The 26,834-nt window shown below is 47.6% G+C and overlaps 2 protein-coding genes and 1 non-coding gene across 3 annotated transcripts; all 3 read left to right on the top strand.

Moving 5' to 3' along the window:
* The first annotated feature begins 4,510 nt into the window (after window positions 1-4,510).
* Window positions 4,511-11,627, top strand: LOC135804424 (solute carrier family 66 member 2-like). The gene is made up of 4 exons (XM_065318293.1): window positions 4,511-4,989; window positions 5,717-5,850; window positions 6,996-7,212; window positions 10,982-11,627. The coding sequence occupies exons 1-4, from the start codon at window positions 4,802-4,804 to the stop codon at window positions 11,157-11,159; spliced, it is 717 nt and encodes a 238-aa protein (XP_065174365.1). The 5' UTR covers window positions 4,511-4,801; the 3' UTR covers window positions 11,160-11,627.
* Trnas-uga (transfer RNA serine (anticodon UGA)) lies at window positions 10,251-10,332 on the top strand. Its single transcript has one exon. It is a non-coding gene; the product is annotated as a tRNA-Ser (tRNA).
* Window positions 11,628-14,384: 2,757 nt separating the features above from the next.
* LOC135804425 (tumor protein p63-regulated gene 1-like protein) lies at window positions 14,385-23,080 on the top strand. Its single transcript, XM_065318294.1, has 5 exons — window positions 14,385-14,650; window positions 17,553-17,638; window positions 19,224-19,400; window positions 20,815-20,992; window positions 22,232-23,080. The coding sequence occupies exons 1-5, from the start codon at window positions 14,591-14,593 to the stop codon at window positions 22,472-22,474; spliced, it is 744 nt and encodes a 247-aa protein (XP_065174366.1). The 5' UTR covers window positions 14,385-14,590; the 3' UTR covers window positions 22,475-23,080.
* The last annotated feature ends 3,754 nt before the right edge of the window (window positions 23,081-26,834 follow it).

The raw sequence follows: 26,834 nt of genomic DNA on the forward strand, positions 1-26,834 counted from the left end.
CCCCCGTCAGCACACGGGAAATTTAGAGGTGATGTTATGGTACCCACTGTGTAGATCAAATCCACACGTACATATGCTTGCAACACTGGCAGTACATTTTCATGACTATTCTTTTGCTATAAACACACACACACACACACACACACACACCTTTGATCTTTGACGCCAAACGCCGGAGGCAATGATGGCAATGCTACGGCAGAAGCCATAGCAACTTGTGCTGGAATTGCACCATTCAACAGCTTGCAAGGCTGAAGAATTGACCGTCACAATTCAGCCTGGTCTTCACCATACAGCTACACACAGACACACACGCGCAAGCACCTGGCTGACTACAAATAGTGACAGCTTATGATTGCTTTGCCGTTTGTCCATTAATGCATTATGCAGGTGTTCCACCGGACTCCTCGGCCAAGTTTTCCGAACATCAGCCATATGTATTGTCGGTGTGCTGCGTAACGGTGCGAGTTGCTGTGGGGAACAGGGGAGTAGATCTTCCTGCTGTTAGTCTCACATGTCAACGTACATTTCAGTGCAACAGCAGCACACTACAACAACAAATTTTTGAAGAAGTATACAAGCCAATATCCTGGTTATATTTTTGCACCATGGAACAGTATTTTATTTTGATGAGAAAATACAGTTCTCCGATGCAAAATCGACGACAGTATTACACTATTAGCACGTACCGGTTTCCAAACTCAGATGGCTTCGATCCGGCCTGCTGATGGATCTTGCCCAAATAGCCACGCAGTACAATGTACAGTGCGTGCTGGTTGCTCCAGCCTTCCCCGAACTACGAGGTGCAAGTAATGCAGCTAGACTCAGTAACCAATCCGCGGCTGCCGATTCCGGAACATCTTTGCAGCAAATGCAGTCGTTCCGCAATAATTGAACGACGCATTTGCCACATTCACACCAGGACGTATTGCCAACGCGATCGGCAGGTGGCCAGCAGTCCTCTAAGCAAGCAGCAGGGTCAGTGTCGGCAGCAGCCCGCTGCAGTTTCGTCAGCATTTACACCAACTTACTTGCTCCGCACTCGCCATCTGCATGATCTCATCCTCGGTATACTCCGGTTCCTTCGCTGGCGTCCAACTCGCTCTCCTCGGAGTCACTGTCATCTCCTGACAAGGAGGTAGACCTACCCTGAATCGTCTCCGCTCTGAGCCTCATACTGCTTGACTTTCCGCCTTGGACATTCACGACTTCACTTTCTTCTCCGTCCAACTCCAAGTAAAAGTTCCGAGCTCCAGGAGCTCCTCTATCTCTTTGACGTCACAGATTCGTGACGCCATGGCGGCGCCAAAAACCGGGGATCAAAGTGATATTTCAGTTGCGTATATCTCCGGTTATAGTCACCGGATGAAGACGAGACATACACCAATCGACTCAGCTGATTTTTCCCAATAACATATCTGATTTTGATTTTAGGGTGAACTTCCCCTTTAAAGGGGAAGTTCACCCTAAAATCAAAATTTCACAGTTTGTAGATTTCGAGGTGCTGAGTTCGGTGGTGAAGGTCCCATCGCCGTACGATACGCCGTTCTGGAGATATTTGAATTTGAAATTTACCATGACGTCATGCAAAATGACGTCATGCGGCCGGCGCACACCCCCTCCACACCCTGTGACGTCAAAGAGATACAGGTTCCCGGTCTGCTTGCTTTTCAGTGGCGAGAAAGAGTGGCGTTTGTGGAGTTTCTTTCTTGCGACCTGAACAGTTTCAACCACGATGACGGTTTGCTGTGCTGTCGGCTGCTCTAACCAGTCTGGCAAGCCCCCTGGGACCACGGTGCATCGTATTCCGCGGGATAAAGCTCTCCGAGCGGAATGGGTTGCAGCGATTCACCGCGAGAATTTGCCACCTAAGTTTGAGGAGAGCTGTGCAATTTGTTCGGCACATTTTTGAGGAGATGCCTTCCAGAGGAACTTGCACGGAGAGATGGGCAAAACGTGCCGCCGACAGCTGAAAGCAGACGCTGTGCCATCGATTTTCCCGGACAGGCGTCCCCCAGCGAAGCGAAGGATGTCGCAGTATCAGGAGAGGCAGGAGAGAGAAGAGGTGAGTGAATGGTTCTGGTAATTTCGTGCTTTGAGAGCGTGTTGAAACTTTGTCTGTACATCGCGAGTTTGAGAGGGCAGTTTCACCCACTGTGTTGAGTACATCGTATACTTGTAGAGAAAATTATTTACAGATACCGGTACAAAGCTGTTTGCAGTGTGTTGATTGCAAGGTACTAGTATTGAATGAAGACAGAAGATCGTGCAATATATTTTTGTTTTATTTCAATTCAAGTTTTACATGTCGTGAAAAGGCATACAGTCACGGGTCACTAGCTCTGTCCTCTGCTTGGTAAGTTTCAATTCCAAGAAAGTCTTTATTGTGTTGCATTGTCACTGTTATCTGCGTGTATTTTGCGAGTATGATCCTAGCTCAAGCCTATGCTGAGCCGCATGCCGCAGCTTTTGTTTCCAGTTGCATGCGCATTGAGTCCAGACGATGGCATGATATCTGCTGATGCGTGCACACAGACCCCCGTCAGCACACGGGAAATTTAGAGGTGATGTTATGGTACCCACTGTGTAGATCAAATCCACACGTACATATGCTTGCAACACTGGCAGTGCATTTTCAGGACTATTCTTTTGCTATAAACACACACGCGCGCGCGCGCGTGCGCGCGCACACACACACACCTTTGACGCCAATCGCCCGAGGCAATGATGGCAATGCTACGGCAGAAGCCATAGCAACTTGTGCTGGAATTGCACCATTCAACAGCTTGCAAGGCTGAAGAATTGACCGTCACAATTCAGCCTGGTCTACACCATACAGCTACACACACACACACACGTGCAAGCACCTGGCTGACTACAAATAGTGACAGCTTATGATTGCTTTGCCGTTTGTCCAATATGCAGGTGTTCCACCGGACTCCTCGGCCAAGTTTTCCGAACATCAGCCATATGTATTGTCGGTATGCTGCGTAACGGTGCGAGCTGCTTTGGGGAACAGGGGAGCAGATCTTCCTGCTGTTAGTCTCACATGTCAACGTACATTTCAGTGCAACAGCAGCACACTACAACAACAATTTTTTGAAGAAGTATTCAAGCCAATATCCTGGTTATATTTTTGCACCATGGAACAGTATTTAATTTTGATGAGAAAATACAGTTCTCCGATGCAAAAATCGACGACAGTAATTACACTATTAGCACGTACCGGTTTCCAAACTCAGATGGCTTCGATCCGGCCTGCTGATGGATCTTGCCCAAATAGCCACGCAGTACAATGTACAGTGCGTGCTGGTTGCTGCAGCCTTCCTCGAACTGTGAGGTGCAAGTAATGCAGCCAGACTCAGTAACCAATCCGCGGCTGCCGATTCCGGAACATCTTTGCAGCAAATGCAGTTGTTCCGCAATAATTGAACGACGCATTTGCCACATTCACACCAGGACGTATTGCCAACGCGATCGGCAGGTGGCCAGCAGTCCTCTAACTAAAAAAGTCTAAGCAAGCAGCAGGGGCAGTGTCGGCAGCAGCCGCTGCAGTTTCGTCAGCATTTACACCAACTTGCTCCGCACTCGCCATCTGCATGATCTCATCCTCGGTATACTCCGGATCCTTCGCTGGCGTCCAACTCGCTCTCCTCGGAGTCACTGTCATCTCCTGACAAGGAGGTAGACCTACCCTGAATCGTCTCCGCTCTGAGCCTCATACTGCTTGACTTTCCGCCTCGGACATTCACGACTTCACTTTCTTCTCCGTCCAACTCCAAGTAAAAGTTCCGAGCTCCAGGAGCTCCTCTATCTCTTTGACGTCACAGGTTCGTGACGCCATGGCGGCGCCAAAAACCGGGGATCAAAGTGATATTTCAGTAGCGTATATCTCCGGTTATAGTCACCGGATGAAGACGAGACATACACCAATCGACTCAGCTGATTTTTCCCAATAACATATCTGATTTTGATTTTAGGGTGAACTTCCCCTTTAAGCGCTGCCACCTTCGCGTGCTCAGCACGTGGTGGTGGCTACACGATTCGAACGCTTCGCGTGCTCAGTGCTTCTGTACTGTGCACATGTAGCTGCTTCCGCTAGCTACACGATTCGCACGCTTCGCGTGCTCAGTGCTTCTGCGGCCGCTAGCTAGCTACATAAGTCATTGTGCTACACTGTTCGCACGCTTCGCGTGCTCAGGGCCGGCAGCGCTGCTCCGCAGCGCTTCAGCGTGACACAAAAAACACACGTCACAGGTGCCTCTTCTTTATAAGGAGCGTGACACACACACACACACACACACAGACGTCTAGACACACGTCACAGGTGCCTCTCTTTTATAAGTAAAGATTATGTTGTGAATAACAAAATTATGTAGTTTGGGAGTGCAAGTGATGCCGTTTCGGCGCAGGATTTGATTTTTTTTACTTACTAGCGAGGTTTATGGACAAGTGAGAGTTTTTATATCGAGAGCAGACCTGTACCGTAATGATCACATGCACAGTTCAAATAATCGAACAAAAGAAAAAAATACCAAATCAATCTTGTTCTGATGGTGTCAAGAAAGAGGTTCACAGTAGGATCTTCAACCACTGTCTCGTTAGTTTGTTTGGGTGCTGGGGACTCAGCAGCGGTGTAGCACATCGGTAGTGAAGTTTTTTTTCAGGCCTTGTGCCTCGCAGGCTGTGTGTGGAACTGGCAGAAAAATCTAGTCTCATTCGCCCCCGTAGGAATTATGTGTCACAAAAAGACTGAATAGCTATTCGGTCCTTTTAGCACTGTCTACATTCTAGACGATGCATGGATATTTTACCTGAATTTGCTGTGCAGTTGGTGTCATGGGTGTCTTCTGGAGCGATGATATTTGGCGGCATCGTGCCGTACATTCCGCAATATCTGGACATCCAGCGAAAGAAGAGCACAGAAGGCTTTTCCACCCACGTCTGTCTAGTTTTGCTGATAGCTAATATCTTGAGAATCTTATTTTGGTAAGTGCTATAAACATGATAAATGCATATCATGCTCATGTTTGAAAGCACTAAGGGTTCGTTTGGGTGGGGCTCTCGAACATCTTTGACAGTCTTGCAAGAAGAGAACAGAAGAGAGGAGTAGGCGAACACTTTTCTTGCGAAGCGAGTCAGAGCCGAAAAAGGCAGAGAGCCAGATTTCAACAGGAGTGCACGAACATTTCCGCAAGGAGCTCATGGTGACGTCAGGGCAGCACCCGTGATTTGATGCGTGCTCGCAAAAGCACTGGGATGGCGACTCCACCATACTAGCTTACAGTCCACTCATTCGAAAATCTCAGCACGAAGCTGACCGGATCTTTCTGTAGCTTCGGCCCTGGGTGGACGGTGTCATTCAGTGACATTCCGTGATCCCTGTCTGCGATGTCTAACACTGTCCAAAAAAAACCGGATTGTGACGAAATCGCGTTCGTTGACAGTATACACAATGAATTTAGGTTTCTACGGTGCTGGTGTTGCCTGTGTTACACTAACTCTTGTAGGTGATTACGAAGTGGACCATGTTTTCACAGTGGTGGCAATCGAGCTCCGATCATTGTCTTTGTGCAGTTCATTGGAAGCACAGTCTCAGTTGATCAGTGCAGCTTGTTGGAAAGGTAGAACAAGCAAATCCCACACACTGCCTTGTCGGTGTTCTTCGGGTTGATTGTTCTGGTAATTGTGTTGTTGTTGCTCTGTCTGTGTCAAGGTTTGGACATCCGTTCGAATGGCCTCTTCTAATGCAAAGCATCTTGCTAGTAGGGGCAATGCTGCTGTTGCTTCGTGTATGCACGCTCTATCCGGCTGATCATGACCTAGCTACCCAGCCAAGGCATTTCGTGGGTAAGTCCTTGACGGCGTAGTGCATGTTACCATGTGTACTGGTGGGTTAGCAGTGCTTGTAGTAATGTTTCACTTTCGCCATATTCATCAGGGTCAGCGATGTTCATTTTTCGCCGTTGGTATCCACGTATGCGTTGCGAAGCAGTACAATTTCTTTGTGATTCAGATCAAGCCGTTGCCGGTCTGAAATGCCATTAGCTGACAGGGGCGCCGGAAGGCATTCAATATTGGTGTGGCGATGAGGAGGGTGTGTGTGGGGGGGGGGGGGGGTCATCCCCCGGGAATTTTTTTGAAAATTGGGCCAAATAGCCCATCTTTTATTGCTTCAAAAACTACTCCGTACCGTGAACTAGCCATTTCGAGGTCCTTTTGTTTTGCTATAGTATAGAGAGGTTCCGGGGTACGATTTTTCGTACCGAAATCCCGTAGATGTGCTACGGATTTTTTCGAGGCGTGCTTCATACGATTTTTCGGCACAGAGAAACCGTGTGGACCGGCTTTCATGCGAACCATGTTTTGTATGTAGATTTTGCGTCATCGAGTGCAGAAAGATTTTTCACGTACAAATTTGGTACGAGAACCATCGATTTTCCGCGGGAAGCTTTGATTTCGGTACAAATTTTCAAAGTAAAAAAGGCTTAGCGCGGATATTATGACGTGTTTGCGATCGTAAACCTAGGCAATGACGGCAAACACGTAATTTCCGTACTCCGGAGCATTTCACTACTCGAAAACGACGTATACAAATCCGTAGCGTCTCTACGGTTTTTGGCACGGAAAATCGTACTCCGGAACCTCTCTAATATTACCAGTACGCACATCTTAGAAAATTGCTACTTCATTGAAGTAAGCCATACATGTTTAATGCTTGTACTATGAGTATGTTTGAATAATGAATATCATATTATCACTTTCACACTTGAACTGGGAGATATTGCAACTTTACACGGGGACTGGGAAGAATGTCAACTGCCAATTTTTTGGCTGCGGGTGGTCATGTCCCGATGATAACGGCCCTATGCTCATGTCCCAATGGTCCTAATGGTTATGTCTTGATGGTCATGTCCCAATGGTCATGTCTTGTCTTGATGGTCACGACCTGATTGTCTCAATGTTCACGTCTCATTTGTACTGCCTGGCTACAGATTTTGAATGGTCGCACTTCTGGCGCTGGAGTCACTACCGCGATTACCTGCAGTTTCTGGCCTCATTCACGGTCACTATGATCATGTTGACAGCATTGCTGATGCCAATAACAACCTATATTGAGTTTCTTGGCTTCTGTGCGCTGATCACTGAGGCTATGCTTGGAGCACCGCAATTCTATCACAACTTCGTCAAGAAGTCCACAGCTGGCATGAGGTGAGTCCCTTCAGCTGTTCATGACCATCTGTTCGTGCGCACGTGTGCGTGTGTATGCGTGAGTGTGTGTGTTTGGGGGGGGGGGGGGGGGGGGGGTGCGCGCATGTGCATTCAGCATGTACACCAGTTCAAATACTTAGGCTTCAACATCATGAACAGCAGCCGTGCAGCCATGGATATCAGCACCTGTATTGCAAGCGCCGCAAAGGCATGTGGCGCCTTACAATACCCTGTCCTACCCTCAGCAACACTCAGCTTCCAGTATCTGTAAAGATATGTGTCTTACATGTCTGCGTTATGCCATTGCTGTTACTGCATGGTTCACAGTGCTGGCCGGAAATATGCTGTATTCCACCGCCGGCGCCATGCCCATGTTGTGCCGAGAGAGAATCGTTTAGAACTTGAGGCATGATGCAAGGGATGCACATATATAATAGAGAACAGGTGAGAGAGAGACAGAGACAGACACAGAGAGACAGACAGAGAGAGAGACACACACAGACACAGAGAGAGACAGAGGCAGAGAGAGACAGAGACAGAGAGAGAGAGAGAGAGAGAGAGAGAGAGAGAGAGAGAGACGGACAGAGAGAGACGGACAGAGAGAGACGGACAGAGAGACAGAGAGGGAGAGAGAGAATCCAGAGGAGGACAGTGCTACTTCAATCACTACATGCATACACTATTGTAATTACGGGAGCTGGATATGAGAGGATCGTGGATAAGGGAGGTCTGACTGTACACACTTGTTTGAATGTCAAGGCATCTGGCTCACCGCGGCAATGGACGCAAGATCATGCGATTTTTGTTTTCAGTTTGCACATTCACATTCCTGATTAAGCCCGGTGAAAGATCTGTGATTGCTAATTCGGCCTGTGATTGCCAGACGGCTTGAGACCAAAATTTGATGGAGATCACCAAAGACGAGAGATTGATCATCGGAGATTCATCATGGACGATGCACTTGCTTCAAAGTTGCTTCTGTACTACGGTATTAAATCATGTCTTTTAAACGCCTTCATTGTTCGTTTTGTTTGAGAAAGTAGTTTTTATTTCCCATAAATACCTGTAGTGTAACGAGAGAGCTTGGAAGCTCAGGGCCCTGCGCTATGCTTTTTTGCCTTGATGACCTAGACAAAAAAAGCATACGTATGTTATAAATTCATATAAATTTTTCCTTTTTTTTTTTAAGACAACCTGGGATTCGAACCCGCACTATCGCCGTGCATGCATCCCCCGATACACTTCGCATGCAAACTAATTCTTCCAAGTTGCTTCACGTTATGATCTTGCATTTGAAAGCCCTATTTGAATATGCATTGTGGCCAGCCGTCTTCGATAGCACGGTACGGTACGGGACAGATACGGGACAGGTACCGGACAGGTACGGTCGAGGGTAATACGACACCGTCTACCGCCTTGATGACCTAGGCAAAAAAAGCATAGAGATGTTGTAAATTTTTCAATTCTCCTATTTTTTTAGCATAACCTGGGATTAGAACCCGCACTATCGCCCTACATGCATTCCCCCATACACTTCGCATTCATACTCATTCTACCAAGTTGCTTCACGTTATGATCTTGCGTTTGAAAGCCCTATTTGAATATTGCGGCCAACTGTATGTGGCCAGCTGTGTTTGATGGTACGGTACGGTACGGGACAGATACGGGATAGCGCCAGGCGTGACACAAACACACAAACACCAAATTAAAGCTGTGTGGACCCTGGCTAGCGCCAGACGTTACTGAAGTAACGTCTTCTGCATAGCTACGGGAATAAAGAATAAACTCGGTTGGAGAGCCAAGGATAATTTTATAGGAAAGAAAAGACCAAGGAACTACAAGTCACGCTATAATGTCCACTAACACCACCACTAGCTACTTGACTATCAGCTCATGCGATAAAATTGCACGAAACTGACTAACAGTACTGACTTCCTACAACTAACTGCCAATCAACTCTGGCACGTCTTGGATGCGAACTCCAACAGCCTTCCAGCTTGGAAGGTGCTAAGTTATAGGAGGGGAAGGTGCGCGCAACCAAGACGAGCACAAGCTGATAGTCTTAGCTGTGAAGGACGTTGGCGGATGTACATGTCATGGTTGCGCGCACCTTCTCCTCCTATGTTATTCCTATAACTTAGAACCTTCCTAGTTGGAAGGCTGTTGGAGTGCGCATCCGAGATGGGCTAGTTGATTGGCAGTTAGTTGTAGAAAGTTAGTACTGTTAGTCAGTTTCGTGCAATTTTTTCGCATGAGCTGATAGTCAAGTAACTAGTGGTGTTAGTGGACATTATAGCGTAACTTGTAGTTCCTTGGTCCTTTTCTTTCCTATATTAAGTGTAATAAAGATCAGCAATAAAGACCACTTTTTTGGCAGAGCCTACAAATCCGCATAACTAAATCCAACAGAAACAAACAAACTGTGAGCAGCTATCATCAAACACACATCATCAAGCAAGGAAATAATCAAACATCAGAAGACAATGCAAGTTATTTATCGTCCTTCTTTGCCTTCTTCTTGAGCTTCAGACTCAACTGGTTCTTGCAATTGGCTGGCCGCTCCATTATGTTGACAGTGAATACACATCCAGGACCTTGTTTCAGCGCGCAAACTTCTCTCCGCGAATGTTGATCTTTGTCTCGAGACTGTCGACATGGCGCTGCATGGCACTCCTGCATGCAGTGTAGGCTGATCACTTGTACTTGCCACTGTCTTTCTTCCTCTAAAATTGCTCCGAAATGTCCTGCAACTCATCTTCACTGACACTCTCCACAGTGCAGGAGTTGTGCTGAGGGTTTAGCTCGGTTTTTTTTAAAAGACAACGATCTAAATAATGTAGACATCGCCCTCATGTTTACATGGTTTACGCGATTATACATATCCTCGGTTTTTTATCTCGGTTTTTTACACGTATTGTGCTCCAGACAGAGCGCACCTGAGTAGAGTGAGGTGGTATTGTGCAGTACAATAGAGTAGAGTGGGGTAGTGTACAGTAGAGTAAATGAGACTGCTGTTGAATGAAAACTTCCTTGTGGCTGCTGTGATGGCCGAGTGGTTAAGGCGTTGGACTTGAAATCCAATGGGGTCTCCCCGCGCAGGTTCGAACCCTGCTCGCAGCGCTAACTTTTTTTCAAGATTTTCTTGGATATCCATGGAGAGTGCACCGCTCCTTTTGAAGCATGTTGATTGATCCAATACACGACAATACCAAAATAATGCTTGAAGAAGTATTTTACTCCACAGACATAGGGTGTCATCGATTGGCGAATCTGGATTGAGTGCAAGCAGGCGGTGTGGTCCGAGCAGCGCTGGCTCAATCGAACAAAACAAGGGTGTAGTATGCAAAATGTACGCATATCGTACATATCGTACATGTACAAAGATTCTGTGAAAGCTGTCCAAAAAATGCCCAAGTCCATTTCCACTCCAGCCACACCCGGTGTGGGGGCCGGTGTGGTCGGATTGCACTCCAAGTACACCTACTCCGGATTCGGCCGGATTTGGCCAAACAATCACGCTCACTCGGAGCGCACTTGCTCAGGATTCGCCCTATCGATCATGCCCAAAGTCTATGGTCACGATGGTGTAAAAATAAAACGGAACACAAGCTCATAGTACATGTGCCTTACTTTTCTCTCATCTTTTTTTGTGAGGTATTCTGGGGATGGGATTTTAACGGGAATAGGCAACCGGCTTTTCTGCGTACCGCTTGCATTTTTTCCCTAAACGGTGGAAGGTGCTGTGTGTTTATTCTGCTTCCTTGTTCAGCATAAAGATGGTGTGCTGTTGGTTGTCTGGTGACATCTTCAAGACAGTCTACTTCCTCGTCAAGAACACACCGCCGCAGTTCTATATCTGCGGCTCCATTCAGGTGATGATCGACATATCCATCCTGTCGCAGGTCTTCATCTACACGTCATCGCAGATGCTGCCGAAAATGCCGTGAGTGAATCGAATATGCCACCTTGCCCCGGGTCGCCTATGCTCATGGACGAATCATCATAATATTGAGTCTTGACTGGTCACACACACACTTCACTTCCTGACCGTCCACTGGCGTGTTCCCTCCATTGAGCTCTGGTCGAATGTGAACTACTGATGCCCACTTGAAACTCTTCTCTTTGCAGTGTGGCAGTAACTGTTATTGTCTGCACAGTCTCCATCACCTGTCACTATTATTCAAGATCCTTCTTGATTTGTTCTTGTCTCTCTACTCGTTGTCGTTCCTCCGTCTCTTCTTGCTTGGGCACAGGGGGGCTGTCTGGACATGGATGTATCACGCTTGCTTGAGCTCATTCTGCTCTTACATAATAATTATTTGAGCCTTATCTATATCCCATCAACTAGGATTATGTGAAAACTGAAAAATTCGCCTTTTTAATAGCAAGATGTCGTGTTTGCTTAGCATCGCCAATCTCGGTTTCGTATGTGTTCAGGTGCATGTCTGTGTGGCGGGTAGGGTGGCTGACAGACAGACAGACAGATCAGACAGCACTACATTATTGTGCAGAGTAGTACAATGTCATGTTACAGAGCATGGTCGGTGGCAATAGCGGAAACGTCTTATTGCGAAATTACTGTTTCTGTGCGAGGTCACGGTTGTTCTGTTATCGTCATCATTGATGTACAGTACAGGCCGCCGCAATCCGGCCGCTCGCTCGAAAAAAAACTGCACGTTAGCTGCATGGTGGATGTGTGATCTGAGCTGATTTTCGGAGCTGCACGTTGCCATGGGTTGCTTGACTCGGGGTACGGACAGTGCACCCGCGGTCGTATTTCACTGGCCAGCATAGTACTGTACTGCTCAATGGAATCCCACCATGTGAATCAATATTACGCTGGGCACTGGGCTGAGTACTCCTACTAGTGCAGGGCGTACACTATTATATGTACTTGACATTTGCACACGGTTGAATTTCGTTGAGCGGAACTGTGTACGAGTATGTAACACTAAAACAGCAGTGCATTGTACTGCATGCCGGTTATCTATATCCTGGTCTATATTGTGGATCATTCGGTCAGGATGTAGCGATACCAAGATGAGGTCCGACTACTGCTAAATACCCATACCTATAGGCTAAGTCTGCACAGTAGAATTCTTCCTCTGCCCACACAGTGCTAAATTACTAGTAGTCAATACACTCAAACGTCTCTTATTCGGACACCTCAGATACGGGCTCGTCTCTCTACCGGGCACCTTCACCTGAGTTCCTATGGCAAAAATGCTTCGAATTTGGGGGTTTGACCTTTTTTTTTTTCGTATGCGCGAGTGCTATTTTGTCACTGCCAATCTGTGTAATCCACATATTTTTCATCGATGGATTATTTTTGTTACCTGAATATGTGCAAAATCTGCCAAATAAACTTCTTCAAAAATGATAATAATATATTATGATACAGCTGGTAGATGAGTTTTCCTGAGATACGGGCAAATCTGATAATATCATACAGACAGTGCCCGGTCCCAAGATGCCCGGATAAGAGACGTCCGAGTGTACTACTATGTCATTTTTTTACTGAATACCACAGTACCATCAGATGCTGCACAGCGCGGGCGGTGGCATATTGGATGGAAGTGGGGGCGGGGCAAAAGTAACTCCTCCGACCAAAGGTCTCGGAATCATCGTTACTCCTGTGCGCCGATACATAGGAGAAAAGAAACATGTGAATCCAAGAGGGAAGCACCGGCTTTGCAAACGATAATGGGGAGAATTTGAGATTGAGATAGGACAAAACAATAGTAAAAGCAGTGCACCGTAGGAAGATGGAGTGAACTGATAATCGGATTTTAAGGCTGAGCGAAGGGGATCAAAGAGGGGTAGAAGGGAGCTGGAGTGCGGTCAGTATAATTAGGCTGGTGTGTTGGCAGAGATCATAGCCTGTCTGTGGCCCACTCCCACTTGCTGCGCCGCAAGTGGTCGTTGACGTTTTTCTTGAACGTGTGCATACCTCTGCGAGAAGGGGGAGACTGCAGAAGGGTAGGTGGGAGCTGATTCCACGTTGCGATGAGGGAGTGGGGAAATGAGCGGAGCGTGTTGTTTCGTGCCTGAGGAGGAAGAATACTGGCGAGTTGCGATGGATGATGTGTTGCAGATCTGGTTGTCTCACGAGTAGACATGCGGCATTTCGGTGCGGCTGCTGATGGGGGCAGAATGGCTTTCACCATTTCCGGACCCTCCACAAAGTGCAGCTTGTACAGAAAGCAGAGCCCTGCTACGGTACGGCGAATGTCGAGGCTCGGGAGGTATGATCCATCTCCAATTATGTGCAGGGCACGGCACTGGATGGCAGTGAGGCGGGCCAAGGTGGTGGGGGCTGCGCTCATCCACACCAGCATGCCATACTCTAACACAGGGCGGACAAAGCCACGGTACACGATTGCCCGGTGCTTTGGGTCTAGCACAGCCGATGCCTTACGGAGGAAGCCGAGCCGCTGGGCTCCGCGTACTGCAAGCTGTCGGATATGGCTGCGGAATGCCAGCTGCCTGTCGAAGGTGACGCCAAGAAGCTTGAGCTCCTCTACTTCTGGCACGACTGCTCCTTGGAAGCGTATTGCATTCGGGGGGTTGGTGAGCGGTGGTGGCTGATGGTCAATGCCTGCGACTTTGTGGGCTCGAACTTGATCCTCCACCTGCTTCCCCATGCTGCCAGTGAGTCTACTGCCTGCTGGAGGATTGCAGTCTCTTCTGGCAGTCTGAGTCGGGTGGTGATGCACTTGTAGAGAGTTGTGTCGTCGGCGTATACAGCCAGCTTCGCCCCATCAGGCAGGTGGTCTTCTGCGTCGTTGACGTACAGAAGGAAGAGGGTGGGGCCGAGGATGCTGCCCTGTGGCACGCCAGATTGGATTCGGTGGGTCGGTGAAGACTGGCCACCTATGATGACACGGATGTGGCGGTCTGTCAGGTAACTCCGGAGCCAGGCAAGGAGGGGGCCACTTATGCCTCACCGCTCGGCCTTGTGGAGGACATGGGAAGAACTCCTGAAACCTGATCCTTACTATTAAAATCGGCCCTCTGGCTTTTTTTAGTATGACGTCATGTCAGCTGGCATGGCATGGCAATGATGGCATTGATGTGATGGCAAGCGACAGACAACGCATATATCTACGGTCGGTAACCGGAGGCCGTTACGGTCCACGAGGCCATGGTCGACCACTGCAGCAGTGCAAGCAAGCAGTGCACGAATTATTGGCATATCAGTTACAGTTTCGGACTTTACAGCTTACTTCTGGCCTCCGTGGCTTGCACTGGGGTGCGCTGTCCTGAGCATCATAAACAGAGCTAGCGAACAAACTGCCTTTGCACACCAGGGCACGTTTGTTTTGGGAGCAGCTGATTTATCGGGTAGGGTTCTTCGGCTAACGGGTTTGGCAGAGCAATGGCTGAAGCAGAAGGAGAAGCTCCGGTGGAGGTTCCTGCAACTTACATTTCAGTGCAGGTAAGCTTCGGCCAGCAGTCCGATGAGAAAAGAAGAGACGCATCTTTATTGCTGACGAAAGGCTCAATTGGTGTTTCTCTAGCAATGGACCCAAAAGGCTCGATTGATTCATTGTTCACACTGCTGTATGGTTACCGTCTTCGGGAGGGCTGCTTCTTTGATCTGCTAGCCACTGAGCTCATGTCATGAGCCAAAAGTACACGAGGTGTGAGCAGTGATATGTTCTAATTCGTGTGGCGATGAAACCTGTTCAATGGAGTTCATAGACACGAATGTGATAGGGTTTCCCATGCTGGTATCTTCTCATACTGGGGTAGCTTTACAAGACTGCATTCACGGTGTGTATGTGTGACTGTGTTTGCGTGTTTGCATGTGTGTGTTTGTGTATGGTAGTCTAGATAGCTGTAATTTTGGTGCCATGATACATTCAGTGCCAAACACCCCCCCCCCCCCCCTTCTCCGTTCCGTGCAGCCATGTGAACCTGTATGCTGGTACATGGTAGTGAATGCGCTTTATGTGGCCCTGCATATAGCCTAATGCTGCTATGACGTGGGCTTGGACACAGCACAGTTTGACGAACAGGGTCAGGTTTTTACCCCAGCTATACGGTGATTCACTTGAATTACATGTCAATTCCGTGCCAACACAGATTTGTTCAACATGTTCTAATCAATTCAGCTTCATTGGATCTTCCAAGGGTAGGCCAGGGTCCCAGGGAAAATATCACTAGTGGTGTGCACGGGCAGTCGGGTACCCGTGCTACCCGTGAGGACCTCGGGTAGACGGGTACAGAATAGTACCCGAAAATGAAGTCGCAGATGACAGCATGTACAGTGCACATGTAGAAATTCATGTAATACTCCTCGTGTCTACCAAGACAGTGTGTGAGGGAAGGGGTGTGCATTGGGGTGTTAACATGGAAACATTACCCGATCGGGTACCCGTGCTACCGGTGGAAAACTACCCGAACCCGATACCCGAAGAAAATGCTACCCGATTCAGCCCTAAAGATCACTCCCCTGTATTCTGCGTACATTGATGGTTATCGCTACTAAACCTTTGATGAAGTTGGCTGGTCCTCCATGGAAGCACACACTTCCGACAGCCATCGGGAGCTTACCGGGAGCATGTTGAACTTTCCCAGCTGGAGGCCCAGGGGGTGAAATTCCCAGAACACTTAGTATGTACAAGTATTGCCGCGCGGGGGCAGGGGCAGGGAGTCGTGCTTTCTTGCAGGTTTGCCGACGTCACTGATATGGCAAGTACGGCCTTGGCGGAACCAGTTTTCTAAAAATTCCAGTTCTTGTGGAAGCCAGTGTTCAATTCACAATGTTGGAGTGCTTATACTATACGTTAGCAGCCATCCGGTTATCCGCTCATGCACTGAGTGACTCCTCGCTAGAGTGTACCCTTCCTGCCCAGTGGGGACTACTATGCTAGCTTGGTGTCTGTTGCTAGTGACTAGCTAAATCAACCAGACATAATCAGATGCATGGGACTAAGAGATGCATCCTCCTGGTCCGGTCAGCCCATACCCAGTGACACAGTCCCAGTCTGAACTACACTTGCGCTCGGTGAAATCCGATCCAGAGTGCACATTTGGTGCCCTCAACTTGCACGACCCTTGACACCCTGGAAGTGGGTGGTATGAATGCAGCTGGACGTGCACATGGTCAAATACAATAACGTAGTCGGAACTGGTGCAGGGCGCCAGTTTTGCATTTTGGGTCGGATTTCAGCGAGCGCAGCTGTATAACATGGCCGGCATATCCGGAGACACAACTGTATACATTATGTGTATGTACCTTCCCTGGCATGGTGACAGCCGAGGGTGGAGGACAGTTTGAACTGACGAATCGGAGCTACTGTAGAACGGGTAATTTTAGCGACTATTAATTTTAGCGTTTTCCCATTGTCAACCGGTTAGCGACGTTTTATTTTAGCGATTTGCAGCGATTTTACTCACGGATCACCAGTGCACTACTAATTGTCTCAACGTATTAGCGACTTGAAACTTTAGCGAAAATGAGTAGATCGCTAAATTCGCTAGGGTTTTTACGTCGCTAAAATTACCCGTTCTACAGTAGTACGTGCCTCGCAACCATGTTCCTTGGCTGGTGCTTTGTCTGTGTTATGCTCACCTCGCAACCATGTTCCTTGGCTGGTGCTTTGTCTGTGGTATGCTCACCTCGCAACCATGTTCCTTGGCTGGTGCTTTGTCTGTGTTATGCTCACCTTGCAACCATGTTCCTTGGCTGGTGCTTTGTCTGTGTTATGCTCACCTGGCAACCATGTTCCTTGGCTGGTGCTTTGTCTGTGTTATGCTCACCTGGCAACCATGTTCCTTGGCTGGTGCTTTGTCTGTGTTATGCTCACCTCGCAACCATGTTCCTTGGCTGGTGCTTTATCTGTGTTATGCTCACCTCGCAACCATGTTCCTTGGCTGGTGCTTTGTCTGTGTTATCCTCACCTCGCAACCATGTTCCTTGGCTGGTGCTTTGTCTGTGTTATGCTCACCTCGCAACCATGTTCCTTGGCTGGTGCTTTGTCTGTGTTATGCTCACCTCGCAACCATGTTCCTTGGCTGGTGCTTTGTCTGTGTTATGCTCACCTGGCAACCATGTTCCTTGGCTGGTGCTTTGTCTGTGTTATGCTCACCTCGCAACCATGTTCCTTGGCTGGTGCTTTATCTGTGTTATGCTCACCTTGCAACCATGTTCCTTGGCTGGTGCTTTGTCTGTGTTATGCTCAGCTCGCAACCATGTTCCTTGGCTGGTGTTTTGTCTGTGTTATGCTCACCTCGCAACCATGTTCCTTGGCTGGTGCTTTGTCTGTGTTATGCTCACCTGGCAACCATGTTCCTTGACTGGTGCTTTGTCTGTGTTATGCTCACCCTGTTAGAAACTGACACAAGGCTTCGGTGCATGCAAGACACTGGTGGACTCTGGCGTTGATGGAGACATCCTAGGAATGTGGCTGCTTACGCTGTACGTACTGAAGACAAGAAATTACTATGTACAACATAGTCATTGTGTGCATGTGTCCGTGTGTGGTGCATGTGTTGTGTTTAGCCGGGGTTGCAATGCTAGCACTATCTACACTATAGAGGTTATGCGAAAAGGAATCATAATGGTGAGTCAGCAGGATTTCGGAACCGCGTATGGGTGCTAAGCATCCAGCGTAACCATATGTGGTTACGCTGGTATGTATACATAGTGAGTCGCTATTGTAGTGCATTACAGTATGTAGCGGGCTGTTGTGAATGCATATATGAGTCATGAGTCAGTTTATGTGTTAGTGCACAGCGAGGAGTGCATTCGAGCAGTTATTCACATATACTCCTTTTCTTGCTCTTGCACATTCTCCAGGGTGTCTGGCATAGCGGCACAGTGGCCCCTGCACCATCACCCCCCCCCCCCCCCTGTTTTCAAAAAATGTGTAGCGTATCGTAAGCACGCGACTTAAAAAACAGTGTGTGCCTTAGCTTAGCATTGAGAGTGACAAGGGTTGACAAAGAATGAAAAGGTTGGATAAACTGATCTTCACCATGCTCCCCTCACCGTTTGGGGTACGAGAACGCCACAGTTTCCCCTGGTGCTTCCTCTGCTTGTCTGCTCATCATTCTTTTCTTCAGTGTTACATTGAGCTGTTATTTTCTCTCTCTCTCTCTCTCTCTCTCTCTCTCTCTCTCTCTCTCTCTCTCTCTCTCTCTCTCTCTCTCTCTCTCTCTCTCTCTCTCTCTCTCTCTCTCTCTCTCTCTCCTCTCTAAAAACCCATTCTCCGGCCATCCCCCCAGTTACTGTTTGCTGTACAGCTTGTTGCACTGTTTGCTGTACAGCTTGTTGCACTGTTTGCTGTACAGCTTGTTGCACTGTTTGCTGTACAGCTTGTTGCACTGTTTGCTGTACAGCTTGTTGCACTGTTTGCTGTACAGCTTGTTGCACTGTTTGCTGTACAGCTTGTTGCACTGTTTGCTGTACAGCTTGTTGCACTGTTTGTTGTACAGCTTGTTGCACTGTTTGCTGTACAGCTTGTTGCACTGTTTGCTGTACAGCTTGTTGCACTGTTTGCTGTACAGCTTGTTGCACTGTTTGCTGTACAGCTTGTTGCACTGTTTGCTGTACAGCTTGTTGCACTGTTTGCTGTACAGCTTGTTGCACTGTTTGCTGTACAGCTTGTTGCACTGTTTGCTGTACAGCTTGTTGCACTGTTTGCTGTACAGCTTGTTGCACTGTTTGCTGTACAGCTTGTTGCACTGTTTGCTGTACAGCTTGTTGCACTGTTTGCTGTACAGCTTGTTGCACTGTTTGCTGTACAGCTTGTTGCACTGTTTGCTGTACAGCTTGTTGCACTGTTTGCTGTACAGCTTGTTGCACTGTTTGCTGTACAGCTTGTTGCACTGTTTGCTGTACAGCTTGTTGCACTGTTTGCTGTACAGCTTGTTGCACTGTTTGCTGTACAGCTTGTTGCACTGTTTGCTGTACAGCTTGTTGCACTGTTTGCTCCGTATACACGTAACTATTACTATGTTGACACTGGTTGCTGTTTTGTTTGCTTGCGTTCAACTCACAGAGTGGACCACTGGGACCATGATTTCGAGCGCATAGTGGTCTTGACCAGCAACTCGCTGCTGGTGGTGAAGTACGACTTTCTCAAGATGGTGGTCAGTCGCACTACACGCGTGGCATTCTACACAATCTTCAGACTGACCACCGGGCCCTTTGCCTACCCGGAGAAATCTGCAGTGCCGTAAGTATAATTATGTCGTGCTATCTGTACACTCGTATCTCTCTTATCCAGACCTCGAAGTTACGGGCACCTCGGTCTATTGAGAACCTTATGGGTGCGCTTTAGTGGAAATATTACTACTCTTTTGCCAATTTTTTTGCCAAGCAGGCAGGCATAGTGGGATGGTCTAAGACCAGGCACGAGGGAAACATGGATGCGGTGAATGGGATTTTCAGTCTTTGACCACTTTGTGGTGGGTCTGATCTACTCATCTCCCACCGCTTAGGAGCTAGCTGCATCTGCGCCTTGATCCAAGAGGGTGGTGGCGTTCCTGCAGATGCGGAAAACTGGGCTTTTGGCCGAGTCTCACGCGAACCGTGATTTTTTTGCCAATTTTGTGGAGATAGTGGCGTCATATAATTATGCTAGATCTCTGGCATTTCTCCATCGAAACGCATGTGATTCAAACTTACGGACACATTTTCAAAGTTATTGGCATTGCCTGGTCACGACGAGATAAGAGACCAAGACGAACGAAATGACTACATTGAAGAGTGAGAAAAGAGAGGAAGCGATCAAGTCTGAACGGCAAGATAAAGGGCCTGGGTAGCTATGGCCATTATGGGCGCGCAAGTAGCTACCCAGGCCAACGGAACAAAAGGAGACAAAAGGTGAGTACGCGAGTGCATGCAGGCCAGCTAGAAAAGGTACGGGAGGAGGTACCTAACACTACCTTCTAAGTATATCTCCACTCATGCATGGTTGCACACTATCCCTGTCTGGACCCTGATCCACACATGACCACACTACATGTAGGGAAAGCCCCTATGAGCAACCCAGAGGTATGGATGACTGGCGGTATATTTTACCACACTTGAGGACATGCAAACTGGTTGCTCCCTACGTAGGAGGTGGTGTGTTTCCCTGTAAACTTTACTAAGTAAAGTCTTGACGCTGGACAAACTCTTGACTGCAGAGGCCAGTGAACCTGAGTATTTCAGATCTTATGGCAGGTCTGCTATCATGGCAGATCTCAGAGAGCCCGGGTTGAAGGTCACGACAGATACACCCAGCAATCACTTGTGTGCATGTTTGGGCATTATCTACAAACTTGAAAACCAGTTTGAGCGTAGGTAGAGATCAGACATAACATTGGTGTTTGAAAAAGGTGCTATTCGATCACTATAGACGATTATCATTACATGTGATTCGACTGGGTAGTAACTTTACGACTTAGTGATGATGAAATACACAAACAGACATGCATCATACATACATGCACATTCATGCCAAGACTTGTCAAATGTACTCATACCTGTGTCATTGGAATCTAATTGCATGAAAGAAAGCATCTCAAATTGACCAGCTTGTCCACACCTTTGTCCCCTATCTGCTCTTGTCTTCCAAACATCCCGCAATAATCCTTTTGCTGCAGACAACGATCAAGACGGGCTGGAACTGGTGTTCGCATCTTCTTCAAGAAAGAAGAACCATCTATGCTACAGAAGTTCAACCCCTGGACGAAGGAAATGCCGTTCGTAACATTCTCATCTCACATCGTAGCACGAGAGGCGTCGGGAACAGATATGCGACAGGATGATATACGACTCCAGGTAAGGATGCTTCCTTATTTTTTAAGGTGAAAATAAGCGGATGTTGGCTCGCTCAGCGAGCCCGAGTCATCGTCCATGTGTGGATATGCACTACCCAACCACAGTGAACATGCTGTGATCCGCTCCCACTGGATTACCTGTAATTGGGAGAACTTGCTTCATACTACTGCTGCTGTTTGGGCTGATAGTATTTTGTCTGTGCTGGCTATTCAGCGTGTGGCTGAAAAGATCATAAGCTATTGCCACGGACATGTACATTGTAATCCCCTATTGTGTGTTGTTTGTCGTGCTGTGTATTTTGGAAGAGTACATTCTACAGTTGAACATCGATTATCCGCACATCGACTATCCGACCATTCGATTATCCGTAACAGTTTTTTTGGGCGCACGTGCCGTAGAGTACGCACTGTGCATGTAGTGAGCCATTCAAAAAATACGAAAATTTTGAAAAGTAAAAAGTAAAAAGGTCGTGCGGCTAGTAATAACCACTGAAAGTGTGTGAGTGACAGTTTTTTCTTATCCGGAACATTTGCCTTATCTGAACACCGCCTGACAGTTGTCTGCCCAGAGGTGGTCGGATAATCGATGTTCAACTGTACCAGCGTCTTTGCGTATCTCTAGCAAAGAGAAAAAGAAAACCGGAGACGTGTCAGTGCTCGTGTCTGCTATGACAAAGGACATCAGCTAGACAGTCACATAATGTACCTACAGTGCTGTCAGTCACCGAAGAACTGGGGGGGGGGTCAGCCTCCTACTGTCCTAGCCTAGTCCGTTCTTATTTTCATGTATTACAGTCTATGCGCAGTTGAGTCACTGTGTATACATTGGTATGCTGTGCTTGATGGAATTCTAGCCTGTTTGTTCTTCAGTGCCCGGCAGTGACTGTATGATGAGATACAAGAACACATGGACCAGCTCTTTGTTTGCCAAGCCGGGAGATTTAGGGGTCGTCGCAAAAGTTTTTTGTCGTCCCTGAAACGAACATGATTCGTTTGGGGGAGGCGGGGGGGGGGGGGGGGGGGAGGGGTGCGAGCCAAAAGCGCAAGCCGACTGACGCTGTACATATGACATGTACATGCATGTAATTTTCGTCGTCCAGCATAGCAAGCAGTGTTCGTTTCAGAGGGAGGGGAGGGGTCCGAGTACGAAAGGAACGATGTTCGTTTCAGGGATGACAGAAAACTGTTGCGACGACCCCTAAGCGCACTGTGTATGCTTGGTGCGTTTTGGTGTGCACAGGTTGATCCGTTCTATGGACGCCTCGTCGAGGCCGTGCGCAGCTGCCGTGCCCGCCTGATCACGGATCGGCGCATGGCCGGGGTGGACAATGATGCGGCGGCCGCCTCGGAGGCAGCTCCACCGGAAACACTGGAGGTGGCCGACGAGCCAGTGACCCTGGACGTCTATCTAGGCTGGTCAGCTGCACTGTACAACACCAGTCAGCTGGGATTCTTGAAGAACCGCGGCTTCATCAATTTCTAGTATGTACATGTAGGCGAGAGAATCCAGAGCATTCACGTGAACATTACAGAAAGCCAGTCACCAGTGCATATACAACCTGGGCAGTATTTTTCACTAGTTGTAAATTTGTAGCCATCTTACGTGTACATCATCAGTGACCTATAATAGCACGTTGTTACATCACAGTAGCTTGTGTTAGCGATATTGGATAGAGCACAGTGGACGCTCAAGTACTTCTGCTGGGGTTGCTGCATCGTCTAGTATAGCAGCCTGCATTCATGTGCAGGCTGTAAATAGGAGTCATAAGGTCATCCAACGCCACATCCATAAGTTTATGTTTAGCTAACAGGCGATTGCCTTCTCTACTTGACTTTTTAAGCAGTTGGAAACACAGCAAAAGTACTGGAGAAATTAGCAGTGTGCTTCTGAATGCAGCATGATAAAACCTAAGATTTTGCGGTACACTCTACCCCTTTTTGAAGATTATTTTCTACTAAATAACTTACGCTAGCATTTTTTTGCATAATAGCACCAGTATGCACAACAGTACATCCAATGAAATTGATTCTCCTTTCGTGTCCGGCCTAGTCAGTGCCTGGCTTACAGTGAAAGCGTTTACAGCCTTCAGTTAGCCTTGTATGTGGATTATGCCACGGTGCGATAGAGCAGTCGACCTGAGCTGCTTCACACAAGTCCACTGCAGGACAGCATGGCCACTGGTCCTGGGTTGTGCCCCTAAGGCCTAACTTTGTGGCACAGCCGCAAGTGGCCGGACGAGACTGTGAATGGCATGCATAAGCATACATGCCCTATGGTAACAGTCCGGGTATGCGCTATGCGTGGGCGTTCTCCTGCTGCGGCCGCTTGGTGGGATTTTGTTATTTATTTATTCACAATCACGCGGTACTAGCCAACGAAAAGGTGATGTGGGCGATAGCCCGCCATGGCGGTAATAGAGGGGAGAAAGAAAGAAAAATTGAAAGGGGAACTGAAAAGTAAGAGAAGCTAGGGCAGAGCTGGATATCAACTAGTATGTTGCAGTCTGCTGTAGCTGTATGAATGTCTTGTAACATTGGCAGGATTTTAGATCTTGTGTGATGTCCCAGATAGCATGAGTGGTATACATGTGCATGTATTGGTGACCTTTCGTAGGCTTGGGCGGATACAGCATAAGGCGAAACTCGCTCCACTAAAAGTAGCCAATGTATGAAGAAATGAACTCGGGAACAAAAGGACTTTTGCGAGACCTCTTTTAGCCCAGGTAGCAGTTTGACTGCCACCCTGGTATGATCAGGCATGGTGATTGGTGGTAGCCAGGCACAGGCGAAACTCTCTAAGCTGGTCTGTTTCTCAACACAATTGTACAAGTATAGCCGGTGGTCAGGCGCGTGCGCCGGTGCCCTTCAAGGGGCGGTTCCGGGGGCTCCCCGGGGAAATTTCAAAAAATGAAGCAAAATCCTGCATTTTTAGCGAAAAAAGGGGGTTCCGGGCACCGAGGAACCCACACGGGGCACTCGCCTGGTGGCAACGCGGATGTACGAACTTTACTTTTTAGAATAGTGTGTGTTCGGAAAAGTGTGAATTGTCTCTTATATCGCTTGTCTGCCACTAGTCAGTATTTCCCAGTGAAGACCAGTGGAGTGCATGTACATGTACGTTCTACATTCATGTCAATCAATTCCGCAGTGAATTTCGTCTGGAAAAACCTGAACGGTATCGGGTTTATTTTGCATGGCTATGTGGTGACAGCTACATGCGAAGGACGCTGATTTGTGACAAGAGAAACTTATGCTCAAGGATCCTTATCTCTTACTGCTCAACAATGTATCACTATGTTGGGGTGGAATGTTGAAATGTTGATCAGCGACTTACGGCTATGCTGGTGTGGAATGTTGATCAGTGTTGAGCCAAGATAAGTGCACATGACAGGAACAAGCGGAGGAAAGACTTTAAGTGTTCACGGGCCACTTGAGAAGTCTATTTTGAATATGCCATCGTGGCATTGGTTGTGAATACACACTATTGTAGACAGGCACTTGGCAGGCGTGGGCCGTGAAGTGATAATGGGGCTATCCACAAAAAAATGTTCTGTTCGATCATGAACTGGCAAACGGTGGTGATAATAGTTTTTGGAGTGTCTGCTATCATCGCCACCTAGTCCCGCTGGGTTTTGGAGGAATTTCACTCTCTTATCTCATAGTTGGAGTCAGGGAGTACCAGTACAGGTCCTCCCTCATTATAACGAGTCCGGTTAGTACATAAACCCCATTAGTAAATAGAAATCTGAAATCCCCTGGCGAAACGTGGTCTATACAACTGTTTACAGGTCCGGTTACAACATAATCCGTTAGTACATAAAATCCGTTATAACGACCCTTTGCCCAGGTCCCTGGAGTGCCAAACCCTCAGTATAAGATAATATTGACCATGCAGGACCAAGGCCAAAACATGTAGGATGAAGCAGAACGAGGAAACATATGATGTCTATGTATTCGTTAATATGGACGATCCTTTGAATCCAAGGAAGAGTTATGTTGGAGATTTTCAATTATCTTATAACGAGTTGAAGCATCGATAATTTATGTTGTATCGAGGGTAGCCCCGGTAAGTACGAAGTAGTGCCTATTTCACCTTTAGCTGCAAGTCCTGCTACAAGATAAGTCTCGTTATAAGATAACTTTTTCGATGGCCCAGAGATTATCTACTAACGAGGGAGGACCTGTACTAAAAATTAATGGTTGTATTACTCCCTGACTAGAAGTAAGTTGGGTAGAAGCCCACGTCGATTCTCTCAATGTAATAACGTTATTGTGTACAGCCTACCTACAGGTATACACAAGACGTTATACAGTGGCACGCTGATTATAGTGATAGTGCCTTGAATATGCAAAACTCATGTGTAGATCTCAGAGGCGTCGTTATCGTGCGCCTGTCTGAAGAGTGAGAAACTTGTTTGTAGAATGTAGCATGCGATTGGTTACTACATCAGTACATGTATACCATTGGCGTTGTTGAGTTTTCTATGCTTATGCCTCTCTAGGCGCTGCTCACTTGATTCAGTGCTCTCAGGAATGCTTCTACCCGTGCATTACAGCAGAAGAGTGACACAAGTGACAGTCTATAACCATATTCCGCTTCTTTTCTGCAGATTCTATTGTAAATTTTAGAATATTGTTGCAAAAACTATCAATGGCCTGATTTCAGTAAGTCATGTACAAAGTAGTTAGGCAGAATGATACCTCAGGATCCTCTTACCTGTCTCCCTAACTTACTTCCAGGGAGCGGCACAATGCCTGCACTGGCTTCGCAACGGTCTTGACCTTCTCGGCGAGTCAATCACGAGGAGACAGCGATAAGCGTGACTGAATGATTCAAGCTGCAGCATGTTACAGTCAGTGCAAGGCAGCAGCCGGCCGGATGACAGGGAAGAGCAGGACCGGAGATTGGACATCGTAGATCTACAGTAACACTGAAGTCTGGTTTGGAGCACTATGAGTCACTCAGAGGTGGCTATATCGTTCCGTTCGTGCTCTAGGATCTTGCCGTTTAGACCAGAAGCTACTAGAATACTTGTATGAGTCAATCAAGCTGGTTGGGTCTTCAGTGCTTATAACCGGGATAAGAAGCTTTCTTTTAGAGAAGATGGGACTGCGTCTGCGGGTTCTTGGCCAGGAAATGGAGCCCCATCAGGATCGCAGATTTAAAATACTTTTGGAGCCGGCTATACCTGACTGGGTCATGGGAGCACGATATTACTTAGTGGTGAAGACAGCAAGCCACTGAGGCTCGAGGAAGCGATCCGAGTTGGTAACCAAAGCAAATGCAAGTCAAGATAATTATGTAGTTTTACCAACACGGTTACACTGTACACCGTACTGGCAAGTCAGGTTAGATACCAGTCAGTGACATGTGGCGGATGTACCGTGGAGGGCAGAAATACACAACAAGAAACGAGGATAACGTTCAGAGCGTGTCCAGCTACACAAACCTGAAGCTATCCACATCCTGCAGGTCTGGCCCAGGTGTACGGTATATCAGCGTGGAGGTGATAGACTAGTTCCCGACACTAGACGTACAGTCACGTACATGTATGTCAATGGTGGTGTCGATTAGATGGTGTCCCACATCAATGCACTGTTGCTAGCCTTGGCATGTGTACTTTGAAGGGTTGCTTTCTAGATACATTGTACATAATAATTACTATGATCACGAATGCTCGAACCCTACCTCTCCGTAACGTTTTGAATCCATGGTAGAATCTACCTACAGTAGCAATCTGAACGCAACTGGAATGGTATGATTCCACGTAAACCAGGACAGTGAAAAACTCCGTGCAAGTCCGAATGCTGCTCGCTACTTACCTTACTGCCACTTCCCCTCC

The sequence above is a fragment of the Sycon ciliatum genome, chromosome 1 (assembly GCF_964019385.1).
Source record: "Sycon ciliatum chromosome 1, ocSycCili1.1, whole genome shotgun sequence".
NCBI classification, from domain to species: domain Eukaryota; kingdom Metazoa; phylum Porifera; class Calcarea; order Leucosolenida; family Sycettidae; genus Sycon; species Sycon ciliatum.